The 19,206-nt window shown below is 46.4% G+C and overlaps 1 protein-coding gene across 1 annotated transcript in view; it reads right to left on the bottom strand.

The window, feature by feature from the left end:
* CACNA1F (calcium voltage-gated channel subunit alpha1 F) overlaps nucleotides 1-17,538 on the bottom strand; it is a 60,928-nt gene extending 43,390 nt beyond the window's left edge. Inside the window, exons 1-11 of the mRNA XM_081844504.1 lie at nucleotides 16,659-17,538; nucleotides 15,700-15,958; nucleotides 15,470-15,575; nucleotides 13,629-13,768; nucleotides 10,692-10,834; nucleotides 8,748-8,900; nucleotides 6,647-6,843; nucleotides 6,437-6,540; nucleotides 3,930-4,096; nucleotides 1,808-1,885; nucleotides 782-872 (exon numbers count right to left, since the gene is read on the bottom strand). Coding sequence (XP_081700630.1) covers nucleotides 782-872; nucleotides 1,808-1,885; nucleotides 3,930-4,096; nucleotides 6,437-6,540; nucleotides 6,647-6,843; nucleotides 8,748-8,900; nucleotides 10,692-10,834; nucleotides 13,629-13,768; nucleotides 15,470-15,575; nucleotides 15,700-15,958; nucleotides 16,659-16,680 — 1,460 coding nt within the window. The 5' untranslated portion in view covers nucleotides 16,681-17,538. The remainder of the gene's footprint in view (nucleotides 1-781; nucleotides 873-1,807; nucleotides 1,886-3,929; nucleotides 4,097-6,436; nucleotides 6,541-6,646; nucleotides 6,844-8,747; nucleotides 8,901-10,691; nucleotides 10,835-13,628; nucleotides 13,769-15,469; nucleotides 15,576-15,699; nucleotides 15,959-16,658) is intronic.
* Between the last annotated feature and the right edge of the window lie 1,668 nt (nucleotides 17,539-19,206).

Here is a 19,206-nt window from a genome sequence, read left to right as displayed (position 1 = left end):
TCATGCAAGACCACCTGCCCAGGTGACTGAGCCCGGACTAGACCTGGAAGAAGAGGGTAGCAGCAACAGGAGTGCCTTCTATAAGCTTCAGCTGGTGGTGGCCCAGCTCTGCCTCTAACTTCTGTTGTCTACACTCTGGTAACCTCTGGGTTAGATTACTGCAATACATTATATGTGGGACCGCCTCTGAGGATGGTTCAGAAACTTCTGCTGGTGCAGAATTCAACAGCCAGGTTGCTCATTGGGGCAAGACGATTTGAGCATATAATGCCAATCCTGGCCTGACTGCACAGGCTGAGAGGTTCTGGGGTCAATTCAAAGTGCTGTTTTTTACCCACAAAGCCTTAAAGAGCTCAGGACCACAATACCTCAAGGACCATCTCTCCCCATATGAAGTGACCCAGACCCTGCAACCCTCACCAGAGGCCATTCTTTGTGTGCCTCCACAGAAAATCCAGAGGGTGGCAACACGAGAACAGGGCCTTCTCTGCAGTGGCTCCCCATTTGTGGAATGCTCTCCCCAGGGAGGCTCGCCTGGTGTCATCATTATTTAGGCGCCAGGCAAAAACGTTCCTCTTCTCCTAGGCCTTGGCATTTTAAATTGGGGGCAGGGTACTGTTTTTGTTTGTTAATACATTATGTAATTTTGTGGGTGGGGTGTTGTTGTTTTTGTAAACTCCCCTGTGAGTCAACCCCAACCCAAAGAAACTGAAAATGTAACATTACTGTACTAATCCATTCTGCCCTCCCTCCCTTTGACTAAGGAAACTCACAAACTCACAAACACACATCGCAGCAATTGTTCTGGTGATGCTCTTCCTCCCCAACATTCTCCGTATTCACTGAGGTGGTTTCACTGGCAGGGAGGCTGGCTGGGGAGAGAGAAAAGCAAGTGGGATTTTCAAAAACAGCACAAACCACATTAAAGTCAGTGTTGTGGCATTAAAACCACAACACTGACTTCCCTTCAGCATCATGAATGTGACACTGGTCACATTCATCATAAGAGTAGGTTGAAAGTTTGAAAAGTTAAAATTTTGGCTGAATTAATGAAATAAAGCAAACTGCCTTTTTTCCATTGCTAGCACCTTTGTTGCAGTGACAGTGGTGCTGAAATTCCCAGCTGCCATTGGCTGGGGCCACCATTTTGCTTTCCCCATAATGTCCTTGTGAGTGATGCATGTCATCATGTGACATTATTCCAGGGGAATTATAGGGGGGCGGGAATGGCATCTGCCAACAGCTGTCCACTGGGAGCAGCATAATGCAGACCAGAGGGAGGAGGGAGTCCGTCTCTGAGACAGAAAATTCACTGGACTCCAAAACATCCCACAACATGAGCTCAGCCCAACACAAGAAATTCATTTTTGTTGTTGTTGTTCCCAAATGTACTTCTAAGGCTGAATACAAAAATGTTTTTTTTTTTTTTTAAAGTAAGAAGTAGTTTGAAAAAGCCTTCTCTTCCAATGGTGTACACATACTGCCACCTCTTATTAAACAAGTTTTACAGGTGTTCGAAACAATTCAAAAAACTGCTTATCAAGAGGCAAAAATCAGGAAATGTGTAACCATATTAAGCATTTTCAAACTGCATTCAACTTTGGAAGACAAAAACCTGTCTCCAGCTTAAGCATGAAGATGGATGTAACATAAAAAGAAAATATGAATGAAATCAAAGTAGGCTGTGGATGAAGCCTAGGTGGGGGATTGGACAGAAATACATGATACGTTTTGAATATATATTTTTCTGCTTAGCTCTTAAAGAGAATGAAACATGGCTACTTATGGAAGAAAATGAGGAAATTACTGTGGGTGTCGGTGGAGTGACTGCTGTATCTGAACCATTTCTTCTTCTTCTTTTCTGTCAGGTCCGCCACAGTCACGCCTTCCATAAGCAAGGCAGGGATGAATGACAGGATGGAGGGATGAATAGGAAAGGAAATAATTTAGGGAAAGGGGTAAATGAATGAAGAATAACAAACTAATGTGAGTTACATAACAAAGACAGTGGAGAAAAGTGGACAGGTTTCTCTCATTCTCTTCAGATTGCTTTTTCTTATGTCCAAGTTGCTAAGATTAAACAAAGAAGCAAGGGCTCCTCCACCCCCGATTTGCACTTCCTAGTACTGAAAGCTACAGGGGCAGACTTGCGCTTTCCACACTTCAGCTGATACTGTGCTTTCTGGGGATCCAGGGGCGAACGAAGGCATAGGGACACCCGGGGCGGGGCTAAGCGGGTGCATGTGTGGCGTCGCTACGTACGACGCATGCACTGTATGTAGCGATGCCGCACATGCGCTGTACATAGCAGTTTGCCAGCGGTGCCGCTCCAGCACTGTACGGATGGCGCCCGGATCCTCTGCTCGCGGCTGCAGCTGCAAACAGAAGATCCTCCACATGTGGCTGTGGCTGCGTGATGGCTGCTTGCACAGCGGCGGCAGCGCAAGCCCCCGCAGGGTGCCTTCTTGTCACCCCCCCCAAGACAGGGCACCTGGGTTAAACGGAAAAACGGGGCACTAAAATGGTGCTGATTGAAAAGGCAACATGTCGTTTTTAATTCTAAAAAAGTAAATTTTCGCTTTTTCCTCATTTATCTATTTATAAATAGATAAGGTCTGAAACAACAATATTTTCCTCATTTATCTATTTATATTTATCTATTTTATTTATAATTTATCTATTTTTCCTCATTTATCTATTTGTATAGCTCTGTCTAAAATAGACATAAGGAATGTCTATTCCTTAGGAGGGGGGATGGAGGCAGTGGGAAGCAGGGGAAACACTTGTGATTATTTTCATTACACGTACCTGTGCTATTTTTCTAGAAAAAATGGTGCTAGTACTCACCATGAATGCCTTCCTTGTTTTCTTATAATGGCTATGGCACCCACCTGAGAGGTGCCGGAACTAAGTTCCTGTGAGTTCTGGTTTAAAAAAAGCCCTGATATATACTTTGCCTTAATTACAATAGGTCCATGATTTAAAGCTCTGTGTCTGAGCTCTCTCTCTCTCTTGCGCCAAAGCTTTCCCTGTGAAAACCCACTCTTTACTGCTGAATTGGAGTAAATGGCAATCTGCTGAAAACCTGCATTGCTTCAGCTTTAAAGAGCAGGTTTTCCCAAGGAAACCTATGCCTGGAAAGAGCAGGGCTAAAGGTAAGTGTGGGTAAGCCCCAGTTGCCTCCATTTCTGAGAGGGTAGTCAGAGAGGCAGAAGGGTGAAAGGACCAAGATTCTCCAAATTTGTCCTCAGCTGACTGGGGAGGGAATACAGATGAGCTGAATAGGAGACTCATAAATATCTGTCTACTCACAGTGCTGACCTTAGTTGCTCTTACCACTTGCTCAGTGACCCCAAAGTAACTAATGAGGTCCCAATGAACTAATTAACTCAGTGCCAGGGGTTTTACCCTTGGAACTCTCTTCCATTTTCCCTTGCTGCAAATTATAGCCATGGGGAAGGGTACGCACAAGTAAAAGCATGCTACTAATTGGCCAATTCTGGGCATTGCTGAAGGAAAGAGCACAACCCCTGTATCCCTTCCCTCAGCAAAAGGCAGAGGGAGAAAAATAAAGAGACAGAGGGATCGGCCTGGCCTGCCCTGCCCTTCTGTTCTGTTCCTGCCATCCAGTCGTGTCCCCGACTGCCAGATCCACCTGCTTCCCCAGTAGGTACACGGCATCCGACTCCCCTCCCTCCTCTCCACAAGAAGGATCCCTTCCCCAGCTGCCAGCATGCTCAGGTTCTCACTAATCTTGCATCGCTGCTGCTTGGATTGATTCCTCTCTAATCCCCTCACCCAGAGCTGCCACAAGGCCCAGATGGTAGCATCCAGGCCACTGACTAAACTGTCCCCTCCTTCAGCAGGGCACTGTTCTCTGGCAAAGCAGGGCTAGGAAGCTGGCAGCGGGTGGCAGGCGGAGCCCTTACGAGTGTGCTTCTCGTCTCCCTCGTCCCCTTCCTCGTCAGGCTCGATGTCTTCGGCCTGCGTGATCCAGTCCAAATAGCCCTTCAGGTCTTCCTCCATCTGCTGCTTCTCCCGTAACTTTTGGAAGTCACCCCGGGCCTTTGCCTTCTCTCGCTCCTTGGAAAATTCTCTGTGGGGAGAAATGGGTCAAATTAGCCGCACAGGCCAGCTTAGCCATCTGCTGAAAGACACCTACTGGTGCAAAGCCCGCCTGCCAGTAGCACAGCCTTTGATCCAGCTGGTTGTCATGTGTTTGGCACAGCCGGAAAGCTCTCTGGGTGCTTAAGGGACACACAGGGCTGAATCAAAACATCAGAAAGTCAGAGCAGGGAATGAGAAATTAAGTACAAGCTCCCACCTACCTCCACAAACATATAATACATACACTCCAATGTCAGGATCATCCACACGCCAGCTACCCACAGATCTGGCCCCCTCAGCTAGGCCACAGATGTCACAGGCAGACAGCGAACAGAAAATACACCACAGATGGTCAACCTGTGACATGGGGTTATGACAGTTCATGGCACTTCTGAACCACTCCTGAAATCTGCAGCACTCCTGGCTATGGCATACGAGAGTCAGGCCTGAATTCTTGCCTGACATGGTAGTTCTGCACTGCTCTGCTCTACAGATCCATAGATTAGAGGCAAAACCATAACAAGGCACAGGGTGACAAAAGAGCAGCCCTGCTAGATCAGACCAAAGGCCCATCTAGGGCAGCATTTTGTTCTCACAGAGGCCAGCCAGATGCTTATGGAGATTCCACAGCAGGACATGAGCACAACAGCACTTTCCCACTCATGGATCCCAAACCTGTGAGGTAGATTAGGCTGAGAGACAGTGAATGGCCCAAGGTCACCAAGTGAGCTTCATGGCCAAGTGGGGACTAGACCGTTGCTCTTCCAGGTCTTAGTCCAACACTCTAACCACCATACCACTCGGGGTCTCTATTATAATGTCTAATGCTTTGGGCATGGCTTGTGTCACACTCAAGGCTGCCCCAAGACATTTTGGAACCTGCAGTGAACCACAAAATCATGCCTCCACTCTGGCCAGGAAAGAAGGGGTGAGTGAAGATCTACATCTGGAACAATGGGGAGGAGGAGATCTATATCAGGGACAAGAGTTGGAAGAGACCAGCAGTTGCAAAGAGGCTGCAATAGAGGCAGCACTGGCAGTGGGGGGGGGGGCTTGCCAAGGAGATTTTGCCCTCCAAGAAGTGTGCCGCAGCTGTTGCTGCCACTGCAGCAGTGGCAACAGTGGGCGATGCTTTCCTTGGAGGGTGGGTCTGCTGCCCCTATGGATCCTGCCGCCTGAGGTTGTCGCCTCACCTTGCCTCATGGCAGGGCTGGCCCTGTGCACACCTGCTAAAAAAAATCAGTCACCACTACTATTATACACTATATCAAAGTGCCCTGACAAGTTGGTAACTCAGCAGAATGGCTCTTCCCTTTGCCTGGCATCTGGCATCAGTCATTCTGGCCCTAAATCCATAACCCACTAGCTTCTTCTGCTCCCTTCGCTGGGGGGGGGGGAGCGGTACAGCATAGAACCTGGACCACATCAACTGCCAGCAATCATTGCACACACTAACTTGCATATGCTAGGCTAAAAGATATCATACCAACTCATGGTTCACGCTAACCAGTTAACTACACAAGAGATGTCATGGTTTAGAGAGGTGGTCTGCTACCATTTCCCGTTTTATCAGTACTCAGGTTTATAACTTCACTCTACTAGGTGTGTCTTTGAGAAGGTAAGCAACCATTGTAAACTATGCTTTCTTAATTCAGATATCAGACTAAACCATAGTTAACAAATATAGTACCGGTACTTCAAACCAAGTTTTCTGGTTTTGGTTTGCCCAACAATAGTTTGTCAATTTAGACATCACACAATACCATAATTACATTTTCTGGTTTTATTTTATGTCCTTCCTACCCTCTTTTTGCTTATGCTTCATTCTTCCTATCTGACTGTGAACCCATGGGAACGGGTTTGTCCCCTCACACCCCGTGTGGGGCTAACATTACTTTAAGCACCCAATGAATGAATCATAACAATTCCACGATTCATGCAAGCAAGTGAAACTACATCCTATCATGAAAAACCAAATACAGTATAGAATCACTACTACTAGACTTGTGAGGTGGAAAGTGGGTGGCAGTGCAGAATCTTTCCCACTAGAATATAACCATTTGATACTGCAAATGAGCAAAATAAATTCAACAGATATTACAAAGTACAAATGCAATCCATGCTACCTTTGGCAGATTCTGGATCTCTCACAGAAGTCACCTCCCCATTTGAATTCTGGTGGAACCATTTTGTGTGAATGGTTACATGCTATCTATTTATCCAGCTATCCAGTTACCACATGTATGTAGGCACAAGAAGCAGCCCTCAAAGGCATCCCAGAAATACACTGGCTGATTCACATGCTATACTCACTCCAAATCCGACTTACCCACTCAGCACACCCAAAACCAGATTGAGCACGAAGAAGGAGCCAAAGATGACAAGGCTGACAAAGTAGAGCCAGGGCAGTTCGTGACCCATTGCATCCTGCATCTGGAGTAGAGAGAGGGACAATAAGCAGGAAATTATATGGATTGCTCTGTATGAGCCATTGGCAGTGCTGCTCCCCCCCCCCCCCTAGTGGAGGAGGCTGCCTCACCCAGTAGAGCACATCGGTCCAACCTTCCATGGTGATGCACTGGAAGACAGTCAGCATGGCAAAAAAGAAGTTGTCGAAGTTGGTGATGCCACCATTGGGTCCTTCCCACTTCCCACGGCACTCACTATTGTTCGTCAAGCATTCCCGGCCATGCCCAGAGAAGGCACAAGGTGATGGGTCCTCCTCAGCCTCCAGGTCTGCAAGGGATGCAGAGATTTTTTTGGGGGGGGGTGGACAGACAGGGAGAAGAGTAACAGGTTCATTCTAGTGCTGAACCAAACTATGTTTCACAAACATCTGCATATCTCTTAAAATGTGCCCTGTATTTCCAACCCCCCCCCACCCCCAAATACTAAAACATACACACCCCAAAAATTCACTTGATAGTTCAATATTCTTTTAACATTTAGGCAATTAAGCATATCAGTAGACAGCTTTTAAAATCCAGTCATGCATTTATGTTGCTGAAAATGAAACTGGCTATTTGGGTTAGAATCATAGAATTGTAGAGTTGGAAGGAATTCTGAGGGTCATCTAGTCCAACCCCCTGCAATGCAGGAATATGCAGGTGGCCCGTATGGCGATCAAACCCAAGGCCTTGGCGTTATCAGCAACACACACTATCTAACTGAGCTAAGAGAGGTTGCATGTGTAATAGGGAGTCCTTGGAGCACCCACAATTGCCTAACCTTGACTCCCATAGGTTCAGGTCGGGGGTCACAAGCAAGAATCATAGAATCATAGAATCATAGAATCATAGAATCATAGAATCATAGAATCATAGAGTTGGAAGAGACCACGAGGGCCATCGAGTCCAACCCCCTGCCAAGCAGGAAACACCATCAGAGCACTCCTGACATATGGTTGTCAAGCCTCTGCTTAAAGACCTCCAAAGAAGGAGACTCCACCACACTCCTTGGCAGCAAATTCCACTGTCAAACAGCTCTTACTGTCAGGAAGTTCTTCCTAATGTTTAGGTGGAATCTTCTTTCTTGTAGTTTGGAACCATTGCTCCGTGAGAGACTTCAGCCAGGAGATAGAAGCAAAACGGTGGCCTGTAGGCCTGATCTTTATTGTTGCAAGACTTCCCACCACCACAAAGACGAAGCAGCCAGAAGCCCCAAACAATGGTTACATCAGTTTTAAAAGTTTCCCATAATACATTTCCAGAAGCATCATCAAGACATCGTAGATACATCACAGAAAAGGTGTGGTCACATGTAGAACCTGAGATCCAGGAATGTACCTGTCAATCAAATATATTCTTTCACAGTACAAACTCCTTGCAAAGGTCCTGCAGACAGACATGACTGTACATCTCAGGGTTTATGGTGGGCTCACTAACCCCTCCTTTTATACCTCACTTCCCTGGGTCCTGAATGTCATTGGAACTGAGACTGATACAATGAGTAATTTCTTATGGCTTTCTAAAGCTTTCTCATTGAGCCAGTACGTAGATACATTTACCAGTGAATTACTACATTTGGTATTGACACTTCCCCTGTTTTCCTTTGTTGGAGGCCTGAGGCTCTGTGGGAGTCGTGGGCACCTTCTGCAAACTCTGCTGTTATTCCTTTTCTCAACATCGCCAGGGATCTGGAGCCTCTGACCAAACAGGCACCTTGCGAATGGAGCTTTGAACCCAAATGAATGAGGTTTTGATAATGTGCAGGGAAGACTCCCTGTTCTTGCCTCGTGATGAGGCAAGGCTCGGGGGAGGGGTCTCTCAACCTCTCCTATTTCCCTGTAGCACATGAAACTCACTATGTAGCTCCTGATCACATTGTGAAAGGCTCTTTCAAGTTTATAACAACAGCAGCAACAAAGCAGCAGATGATGATAAAAGATAGCTGCAAATAGGTATGAAAAAATGCTTGAAAGAGAAGCCTTTCACATTCTTCAGAACTGCGGCTCTCACACTGAAAACTGAATTCAACAGAAATTCATCCCAGCAGTGCTATTCCCCATTCTGGAAGGAAAGAGTAGGATTATTCCCTACAGTTCATTTGCACACACTTGGATTGGTCTCTCTCCCTAAAATTTAACATTTTTGGAGGCGAGAATGATCTACATACCTCCCCCCACACTTGCAGAACTATACCTGAACCAACGATGAAGCAGGTCTTGTGCATGCGGCCGATAAAGAGCTCCAAGCCAATGATAGCATAGATGATGATGACGAAAAGGACAAGCAGCGCAATGTGCAGGAGGGGCACCATGGCTTTCATGATAGAGTTCAAGACAATGTGCAGGCCTAGTTGGTGGAGAGGATTCAGAACATGGTGTTAACTTTGCAGAAGCATGATGAGCAGTGCTGCAGCATGCAGCGCAATCACAACTGGCCATGTATACAGGGGCACATGGCTGCAGGTGGAGAGCTCAGTCTCAGGAGCAGAATACAACCAGAAGGGGTGGAGGATTCTCCTTCACAGCACAATGAACATTTGTAGAGAACCTGAAGCTAAATCATTTGCAGATGAATTGTCTCTGGGTCAAATTTCATACACCGCATTGAAGGAGTTGCTCCTGCTATCCATTGTGCAATGTGCTTGCAGCAGTGCAGAGCATGGTGAATACGGCTGTGTGCTGCTGTGCATAGCATGTAATACAATATGGAAGCATGAACTAAAATGCAAGTGGTGCTTTAATGTGGCCCTGCACAGCAGGCACACAGTTTGTGGGAACTATTTAAGGAGACTTGCAGAGTGGCTGTAAGTCACAATAATGCAATCACATGGAATGTGTCCATGTGCTGCCTAGCAAGACAGCATGCAAATCTGTGCACGTGGTATGCTCTGGGTAATACTGTGTGTCTGCATGGAAGCCAACATGAAGCTCGATGTGCAGGTCTGATTGTATACAGTGCCATGCCTGTGATGCATTGTAGCAGATTAAACATGAGCTGCAGTATAATACAGCAGTGTGATCTAGTGCAGAATGATAGCATATGTTTTGGCAAAATAAAGTGACTCTGGCTAATGCCACGACATGCGGTGAGGTGCAATAAGGCAACCATTATGTGGCATATGCCCCAAAATTGCTGTGAATGGTCTTTATTGCTCTGTGGTATAGCAGTGCAACTGTGCACAATGCAGTGTGGATACGGCATCACAAGAGCACGGCGACAACACATGGTACAGCACCTCTCTGCTCAATAAGCTACTCTGGCAGAGCAAAGCAGAGTGCAGCCACTATGCAGCTAGCAGCAAAACCAATACAGTGATACCTCGAGTTACAAACGCCTCAGGTTACAAAGTCCACTAACCTGGAAGAGTAACCTCGAGTAACTTTGCCCCAGGATGAGAATGGAAATCATGTGCCGGCGGCACAAGAGCAGCAAGAGGCCCCCATTAGCGAAAGCAAGCCTCTAGTTAAGAACAGTTTCAGGTTAAGAACAGACCTCTGGAGCGAATTAAGTTCATAACTAAAGGTACCACTGTATGTACAGTTAGGCACATGATATGTGGTACAGCAGAAACACCATATGCAGTACAGTGTATAGGTACAGTGTATAAATGCAGCTCAGAGCATCCACTCAACGGCATCTCAATTTGACCCAAAGCAGTGCAAAGGATGGTGCACTGATTGTTATCAGCTTCTCTCTTCAGAGACTACTACCAAGGAAACATATGGGGGGCCCTCCAGACATCCTTTTTATTGCACATCATGATTATTTGCGCTCTTGATGTTTTTGGGGCAGTTACATGTGATCCCACTTTCAATACTGTTTGCACCTGCAGAAGTTTTGTAGTGGTCACACGGCTTCATTTCCAGTCAGCGCATGCCCGGTAACTTCCAGCTGAAACCCCTTAATTTTTATACCCCAAATGTTCTGGGTTTTTTTTGTCCTCCATTTGTTGTGCTGACAGCTCCTCTGGCTAGCAATAATGGGATAGCATTGGGGAGACATCACACAACAAACTAAAGCAGAATCAATTAACCACTACATGTATGATTATTGTGTCAAGAACATATTGCAGAAAGTTCACCATCAATTAAACACCAGTCTGGAGGCGCCCTGTGTGTAAAAGAGAAAGATGCTTACTAGGAACACCAGAGACGAGTCGCAAAGGTCTCAGGACACGGAAGGCTCTCAGAGCTTTGACATCAAACCCACCCGGCTTCCCACTCATGTGATGAGCCTCTCCAGGCTTGTGGGAAACTTGTTCCAGGATGACACTGAAGAGACTGGGGGGGGGGGGAGAGGATCATGATGAGACAGGCAGGGGACCTTTCTTCCCATGAAGAGCCCACCCAAACACAGATAAAAGAATGACAAACTAGCTTCTAGCCCCATAGACCCATTTATGGCCTTCACTCTCTAGGGTTAACAGTGTGAAGCAGGCCCTGGTGGGTATTATTAGTGTTATCACCATCATCATCATTATGTCCACTCCATGGTCCCAGAGTGGGTGACAACAATTAAAACACAGTGTTGAGGTGCCAGCCATTGATAGACCAATCCTATATTTTAATCCTTTTTAAAACTACCTTAAGGAGGGGGTGGTCAGTCTCTCCTCTCCTCTCTAATTCTAGAGATCAGTGTTCTTCATTGGATGAGGACTCAGAGTATTGATCCTCAGGCTATAAGGACTATCCCCTTTTCAAGATCATTCCCCTTAACCTAATCCCAAAGGGAACTAAGGATTTGGGGATTGTCTGGCGAGATGCTTGAACCTTCCCCCCCCCCCAAAAAAATACCAGAGCTGGGCTCTAAAATGTGGGGTATAATAAAGCATAATTCCTTTTGCTCTCCTTTGAGCAACAATAGCTGGGCTCCACATATCTGATAAATTACAGTTGGATCCTCAGGGCATCGTATACGAGGTTATTCCATTTTATCCTCAAAATAGTGAGAAAGTGTCCTGGGCTTACCCAGTGAGCTTTACCGCTAAGCAGAGAAGAAATCTGAATTCAGCTCTCCCTGGTCTGTCTACTGCTCTACACTGCTGCTCAACAGATGGCTCATGATCCATGGCAGCATCTGACACACCATGGCAATAGGCCCTGGGGCGCACATTTAATATAATGACGTGCAGCCATTTTGGGTGGTAAAATGTCCTTGATGGCCCTGATGACGGTGGAGGGGGTTTTACTTGGGACTTCTGCAAAGAAGGCTTGCCTGAGGGCTCCAGGAGAAATATCCCCCCACCCCTCCACCAGTGGATGGCTTGGTATGTAGCACATATTGCAGTCTGAATTGCATGGGCCATGTGTAGGGGACCTTTGGTCCTCCAAATGTTGCTGAACTAAAACTCCAGTCAGCCCTAGCAAGTATGGCCAATATGTAGTTCAGCAATATCGGAACAACCACAGATACCCCACACCAGTCATAGGTTAATTTGTAAGCAAATGAACAAGTGGGATGGCATAGCCTTTTGACAGACTTGCCATGTCTCTGGAGCTGACCTCAAGTTTCAGGATCTTTATCAGATGGAGAGAAACCTCCAGGCACAGCAGGATCTCAGGCTGGCAGGGGGTGTAGGAAACTGCCTTGAAGTAGGTCTGCCCAGTGCAAGACGGGCTCTTTAGGTTATTGAGCAAAGGTATTTTCCCCAGTCACCTGATCCTTTCAATCAGAGGTGCTGGTTCTGAACCTGGATCTTTCCATGTGCAAAGTGTGGTCCCTCCCACTGAATTAAGAGTTCTGGCTATTGTCCTCTTTTATTTGTGTTATTGATTTTTATAAGTATATATACCACCCAATACTTTTTGATTCCAGGGTAATTAGCAATCACACAAAAACACCATTAAAACTACAATAAAACAGCATAAGACAATTTAAATGTACTGTATCTAAGAGTCACGGTGAATTTGGATAAAGTGTTATCTACATGATCTCTGTTGGGTCATATATGCAAGATAATTGCTCATTTTGTTTATTTTATTTAAAATGAAATAAAATTAATTTATATAAAAAATACATGGTGAATAATTGAAAAATGTTTTCAACTGGCACCTAAAAGGTAGCAAAGCAGGTGCCAGTCAGAACTCTCTGGAGAGGATGTTCCCCAAACTGAGGACCACAACCAAGCATGTCCATGTTCACCAGCTGCTTCACCTCTGGCAGCAGAGGCATCTGGGGAAGCACGTTTCAGGTGGCTTCCATAAATGGGCAGCTTGGTGTGGTGCAGGGATTCTTTTGCTTGAGAGCTTTTACAATTAATTCCATGTCCTTCCCTTGCCTCATGTCCATCAGACTCCCCTTTCAGGCACCAGGGTGCCAGGTGTCAACCCTTGTCCCAACCAGGGACCATCGTAGGACTCATTCCTCTGTTAGCAGGCTCCACACTTTGAACTACCAGGTACCACCCCTTAGGTCACAGGTAGGGATGGGTGAATGTCTATTTCAGTTTCTCATTTTCTAGGCTTAAGCACAGCTCTTCACATTTCAACATCAGTTTGCTTTATTTTTTAAAAGGCCTCATGAAAATTCATCAGCATTTTAGTGCTGCTCTGCTTGTTCCCTTCTACTTTATTTGATGTTGTGTCTGCATGGCCTATTTACAATAAGAGTCCTATTCATATGTTCACAGCATAAGCATTTAGCTATGGGCACTGGCTCTGGCTAGTTGACCATTTCAAGTCCCTTCAAACACAAGACTTGGGCCTCTCCCTTCCTACTAACATTGCCAGGTACAGACCCCCAATAGGGCTTCCTGTACTTTTAACTGTTTGGTTGAAAGAATTATGACAGCTTTGTCCATCACAGTGGTAAGAAAGGACACATCCTTTGGCACACATTTTACAGAAACAAGGGTTTTTCTCAGGACCTGGATCTAATTCCTCAACCTCGTTAATTATTGCTTGCTATACAGACTTATTTGCATTAAGATGCTGCAGAAGAGCTGCGCTACTGCAGTTTCCCCAAATCTCCCCTCTCTCTGTTGCCAGGCAGTCCATTTGGAGAGATATACTTGGGACTTTTGGCAACCTGCAGAAGTGATTTGCACTCACTCATTATGCCACGGAAAAAACTCACCCCACCACAACGATGACAAAATCGAGAAGGTTCCAGCCATTGCGGATGTAGGCGCTGGGATGCATGACCAGTCCATAGGCAAGGATCTTGAGGAAAGTCTCCACCGTGAATATGATGAGAAAAACATATTCCACTTGCTCCTGTGGAGGAAGAAGGCCAGTAGGCCCAAATTATACTCCCAAGCTTCTCCTGCTTGTGTCCTGATAAGCAATCTATCACTTTACAGTGGTACCTCAGGTTACATATGCTTCAGGTTACAGACTCCGCTAACCCGGAAATAGTACCTCGGGTTAAGAACTTTGCTTCAGGATGAGAACAGAAATCGTGCTCCGGCGGCGCAGCAGCAGCAGGAGGCCCCATTAGCTAAAGTGGTGCTTCAGGTTAAGAACAGTTTCAGGTTGAGAACGGACCTCCGGAACAAATTAAATACTTAACCCGAGGTACCACTGTATTGGTATTTGAAACCAGTCACATGTTCCAAAGTCAGGACAATCCCAAAGAGCTCCACTTGAAAGCTCCAGTCCTGGAAGGTTACACTAGAGACAGAAACTGGAAATTCCCATCAAGGGAAATGGGCAAAAAATTCTCTGGATTAGCATTATCTCAGTCCAACACCAGCACAAGCAGCTTACAGAGTGGGCAAGGAAATAGGAGGGAGGGCAAAGAGTTGGGAGTATCACACATCTACAGGAATAAGTGTGGCCACTTGCACACACACTCCCCAGAAAAGAGGAGCGTGCATTTGTCACTCAGGCATGCAAAATTCAGTATAAACAAACACAAAAACACAGGGAAGAAAAGATATGTGGAGCTATAGCACATAACCCAGAAATCCCTATCACATCTTTACTGAGACCCACTTGTAAGAGAACCAGAAACACAGGGCAGTTAGCACTACTTTCTGCTTCTTTCCTTTTATACCAGTAAATGTTATCCTCTCCTTCAATGAGAACAGAATCTCTGGACTCTGTCCTGCCATTGTAAACAACAAAGCCCTCCCACAGTGGTACAGTATATGCACTGTGTGAACTGTAAAAAAATTAATTCTTAAAAGAATGTCTGGTAGAGAAATGAGATCAAGTTCTGTCTTTGACTTCACTGGTGTCAAGCATTTCTGGATTTACCCTAGAGGGGAGAAACAGAGATCAGAAACTGGCCCCCATCCAGTTTCAGTCATGGATTATTCTGGATTTACTCCAGGGAAGCTGAGATCAAACTCTAGCCCTGACCCCAGCTGCAATCAGCAGATGACTTCAAATTCATAGGGGAGCTTCTGTGGCCTCACTGCAAGACCCTCAGTCACCAGAGTGAACTAGGAAGCTGTGGGGATGAGGGGGCAGGGGGCAGCCTGTTGCCTCAGCTGCCCCCAGTCAGGTGGTGGATTAATGGTTATTAAGAGATAATAGTTTTAATTAGCATTAACGTGTTGCCTCAGACAGAAATCAAGATGTAAAAGTGGAATCATTAAGGAAGAAGGAGGCCACGGCAAAGGAGTTTACTGGACTACAAGGTGAAGAAAAATAAGGAGCAGCTGCGTGATCCAGGATTTGGGGTATCTCTAGCCGGAAGGTGGCATGTGGTGGGTTACAGCAAGGAAGCAGACCTTGGAGACAATATTCCTGGCTTCACATGATGTTGTCTTCCTGTGTCAGACCTTGGGCCTACCCATCTAGTTCAGTACCTGTACTATCTGACAACAGTTTTCTGAGGTCTCCAGCTGTCCAAAATCCTTTTCACTGCATCCTTCAGCATGCAGAATATGTGCTCTGCCAATGCACTACGCTCTCCCCCCCTCCCCACCCTTCCCTCCAAGGCTTTGGGAAAGGCGGAAAGGAACTCACCAAGTTGTGGTTGGAGACATTCGAGTCATCCTCAGGGAAGGGGATATAGACTCCTAAGGCCACACAGTTGGCGAAGATGGTCATAAGAATGAGGATATCAAAGGGTCTGGGAACATTCAGTTAAGGCAACTGTCAGGAATTTCTTCTCCCTCCTTCCCCCAAGGAAAAAAAGAGGGCCTCCCCACCCCCACCCCGAGTCAGATGTCTCCCAATTTGTAAGAATAGGATGCTTCCATTCAACGATGCTGATGGCAGCACGGCGGATGGGGTTGTTCAGCCTGAGACAGAAGAGGGCTCGTGGTGAACGGTGCACCACGTTGGTCCCCTGGGTTTTATGCTTGTTGTGCTGGAGACGCTTCTTCTGGGCATTGCTGCCTGTAGAGCCCAGTGTATCTGAGCCCCCGCCAGCAAGTGTCCATGCCAGGGCCTGGCCTGTTGCCTCCACAAAAGCCTCGGCCGCCGAGCGTGGGATCTCGGGGGTGCCAGCTGCTGCAAGGTGGAAACAGGGCAAAGGGGAGTTAAGGATGGATCTAAAGGCTAACTGCCCTGTTTCTTAGAAAAGGCACAAAAAAGAAATAAGGTTCTGAAAAACACAAAAAGGTTGGTTAATATAGAAATATGACAGAGCACGTTCCACTGTGGGAGACTTTTCCAAGACTAAGGCCTCTGTGAGCTCAGGCTGAAATAAAACTTCAGATGTTTGCCTGGGACCTATGGTTTGGCCTCAGGACTTCACACTCATTCATTTCCATTATCAGTCCCAGTTATACATCAAAACACCTCATTCTGATTGCAACACCAAAGCCATACACTTCTCTGTTTTTTTCAGCTGCTGTTCCAATCTTAAACAGTGTCCAAGCCTCCTACCCTTTACTTCAACCCCTTTGCTAACCTAGGACCAAATGTTTAACTATTGAGAACCACTATAATGCAAAAGTTTGCCTAATGCCCCCCATAGCTGGACTCCAGATCATTCGTCTTCTACCAGCCCCTACTTACCACTGTCTTATTCCTCTCAGTATCTTCTGAACACACCCCTAAAAGCTGCAATCCCAAATGCACTAAGTAAACTCCTTTCAGTAACACTTACTTCTGAGTAAACATGCCTAGGATTGCACTGTAAGACTCCTACCCACCTCCCAACAGCTTGTCCCTACCTTGTTAACTAAACACATCTACATCTACTCACGTCCTCCGTTGCACTCGGACATCTTGCTGACTGGTTGTAGGGGGTGAGAGGGCAGATGAGGAAATCTCCAGAAGATGCTAGCACTTTAGACCAACTACCTCTTCCCCTTGCAAGGGGGGGCTTCCCATTCTTTTGGCCTTTCTCCCTGGGCGGGGAGGAAGGACCAAATTAACCCTACGTGCTCTCATGGGAGGGCAGAAGCAGGAGCCTTCCAAGCCCTGTAGATGCGCTCCTTGCTTTCCACAGCAGTGCTCCCGCTGAAAAGGATTTGAGCCCCTGCTCGTGTCTGCTTCTCTCTCACACTCTCTCTCTTTCTGTCGCTCTCCCTGCTTCGTTCCCTAGCTCTCGGTTGAGGATTAAGGCAGATTGCCTACTTTAAAGGGCAGCGCAGGAGGCAGGGAGGAGGGAGCTCACACAGCTGGTTAGGTCACTGACTGTTGAGAGCTGGGGACATCCCAGCCACACAAGCCAGCCTAGGCCTGGAAAGGGGTAGTATGAAAGATGTGACTGAAATGGGAACAGCCTTGTCATAATCCAGCACACCCTACCAGAGTGTTGTGTAAAAGCAGCATAAGGGAGCTCTTGCAAATGATGGATCTCTCCGTGACCAAAACCAGACCGACACCAAGTCTTTTATGATGGCAAGTTTCCTTTCTTTCTTCAGACAGTCTGGCTTCATACCTCCACCCTCAGTCACCCTGGCACAGATTACGCACAAGGGGCCCATTTGCATGTCTTTTTGGGGTGCAGGATGGAATGGGATACTGAGATGGTTGTTCCCAATGTAGGGCCTTGCTCACTTACCTCAGGGCATTCTGGGGTGAACGGACCCAGCTTTTGTGCTCCTGTGCACACTACCGCACAAACACTTTTACCTTTAAAACACATTCAAAACACAACCTTTCCCTTTAAAGAATCCTGGGCACTGCAGTTTACCCCTCAAAGAGTTACAATTCCCAGCAGCCCTTAACAAACTAAAGTGCCCAGAATTTTTTGAGGAGAAAATCCGCTTCTAATGTGCTTTAAAGGTATGGAGGTACAATGTCTTATGAAAAGGACAGCAACTGGCATAATTAATTGGTGAGTCAATAAAAATCTTAACATTTGCTATTGTTATTTCATAATACAGGGTTGCTTTTTAAAAACAATATTAGCCTGATGCCAACAAATGTGGAAAAAGAAGATAAGGTAGTCAAACAAATGTAAAACATTGGCACAGACTATACATGTATGAGATACAATTACTCTAGATCGAGTGCACTCTCAACACTGGTTTGGGAAGCAGCGTTTTGTCTTATGTTTCACATTGTTTCGTGTGAAATACTGCATTTTGATGTGTTTTCCCCAAAACCAGCTTCAGAAAAAGAATGACATTAAGCCCATAATGTGTATCCAACCTTTGTTTTCCTGCCTTCTGGCACAGGACAGGAAATGTAAAGCATTGCTTTCTGGTTGGTATGTCAAAATTCATGAATGGCTCACACGTGCCAACTCTAAACAGAGGTGGACTGTACCACTATATTTCATTGTTTGATAATATATATATATGCATATACAGTGGACAACTTGGGTTGCGAACGTGATCCATGCGGGAGGCACATTCGCAACCCGCAGCGTTCACAACCGCAGCGCGTGCGCGGGTCATGATTCAGCACTTCTGCGCATGTGCAAAGCACGATTTAGTGCTTCTGCGCATGCGCAAGCGCCGAAACCCAGAAGTAACCCGTTCCGGTACTTCCTGGTTCATCGCGGTGCACAACCCAAAAAGTTGCAACCTGAAGCGCCTGTGACCCGAGGTATGACTGTATAATATATGGAAAGAATGAAACTGAAAGATAGAAAAGTGAAAGGAAAAGAAAGGGGAAGAAAGGACAACTAAATATAAGAATTAAAAAGGGTGAGAGTTTATTTACAGTTAATATTTGAGCAGGTGCAGCTTTTGTTAGCTATGCATGGCAATTTGCACTTCATAAAATGTCTGCTTTCATATAATGATTGTTGATGATCCCCAGCAGGCTAGGGACAAGGGTGAGAGCTGTTTCCTAGTTCTGCTGGATCTCTCAGCGGCCTTTGATACCACCAACCATGACATCCTTCTGGACCGTCTAGAGGGGCTGGGAGCTGGGGGCACAGTGGTTCCACTCCTTCCTCTTGGGCCATGTCCAGAAAGTGGTGTTGAGGGTTGTGTGTTCAGACCCCTGGGCTCTCACTTGTGGGGTGCCTCAGGGTTCTGTCCATGCTTTTTAATATCTACGTGCAGCCACTGGGAGAGATCATCAGGGGGTTTGGCCTGGGTGTTCCTCAGTATGTGGATGAGACACAGCTCTACCTCTCTTTTAAATCAGAACCAGTGAAGGCGGTGAAGGACCTGTGTGAGTATATGGAGGCAGTTGGAGGATGGATGGCAGCTAACAGATTGAGGTTGAATCCTGACAAGATAGAAGTACTGTTTTGGGGGGACAGGGGCGCACGGGTGTGGGCGACTCCCTGGTCCTGAATGGGGTAACTGTGCCCCTGAAGAACCAGGTGTGCAGCCTGGGAGTAATTT

Source organism: Podarcis erhardii (genome assembly GCF_964252035.2).
Source record: "Podarcis erhardii genome assembly, chromosome: 17".
Lineage (NCBI taxonomy): Eukaryota > Metazoa > Chordata > Lepidosauria > Squamata > Lacertidae > Podarcis > Podarcis erhardii.
Note: the sequence above shows the minus strand (reverse complement) of the source record. Positions and strands in the feature narration are given on the sequence as shown.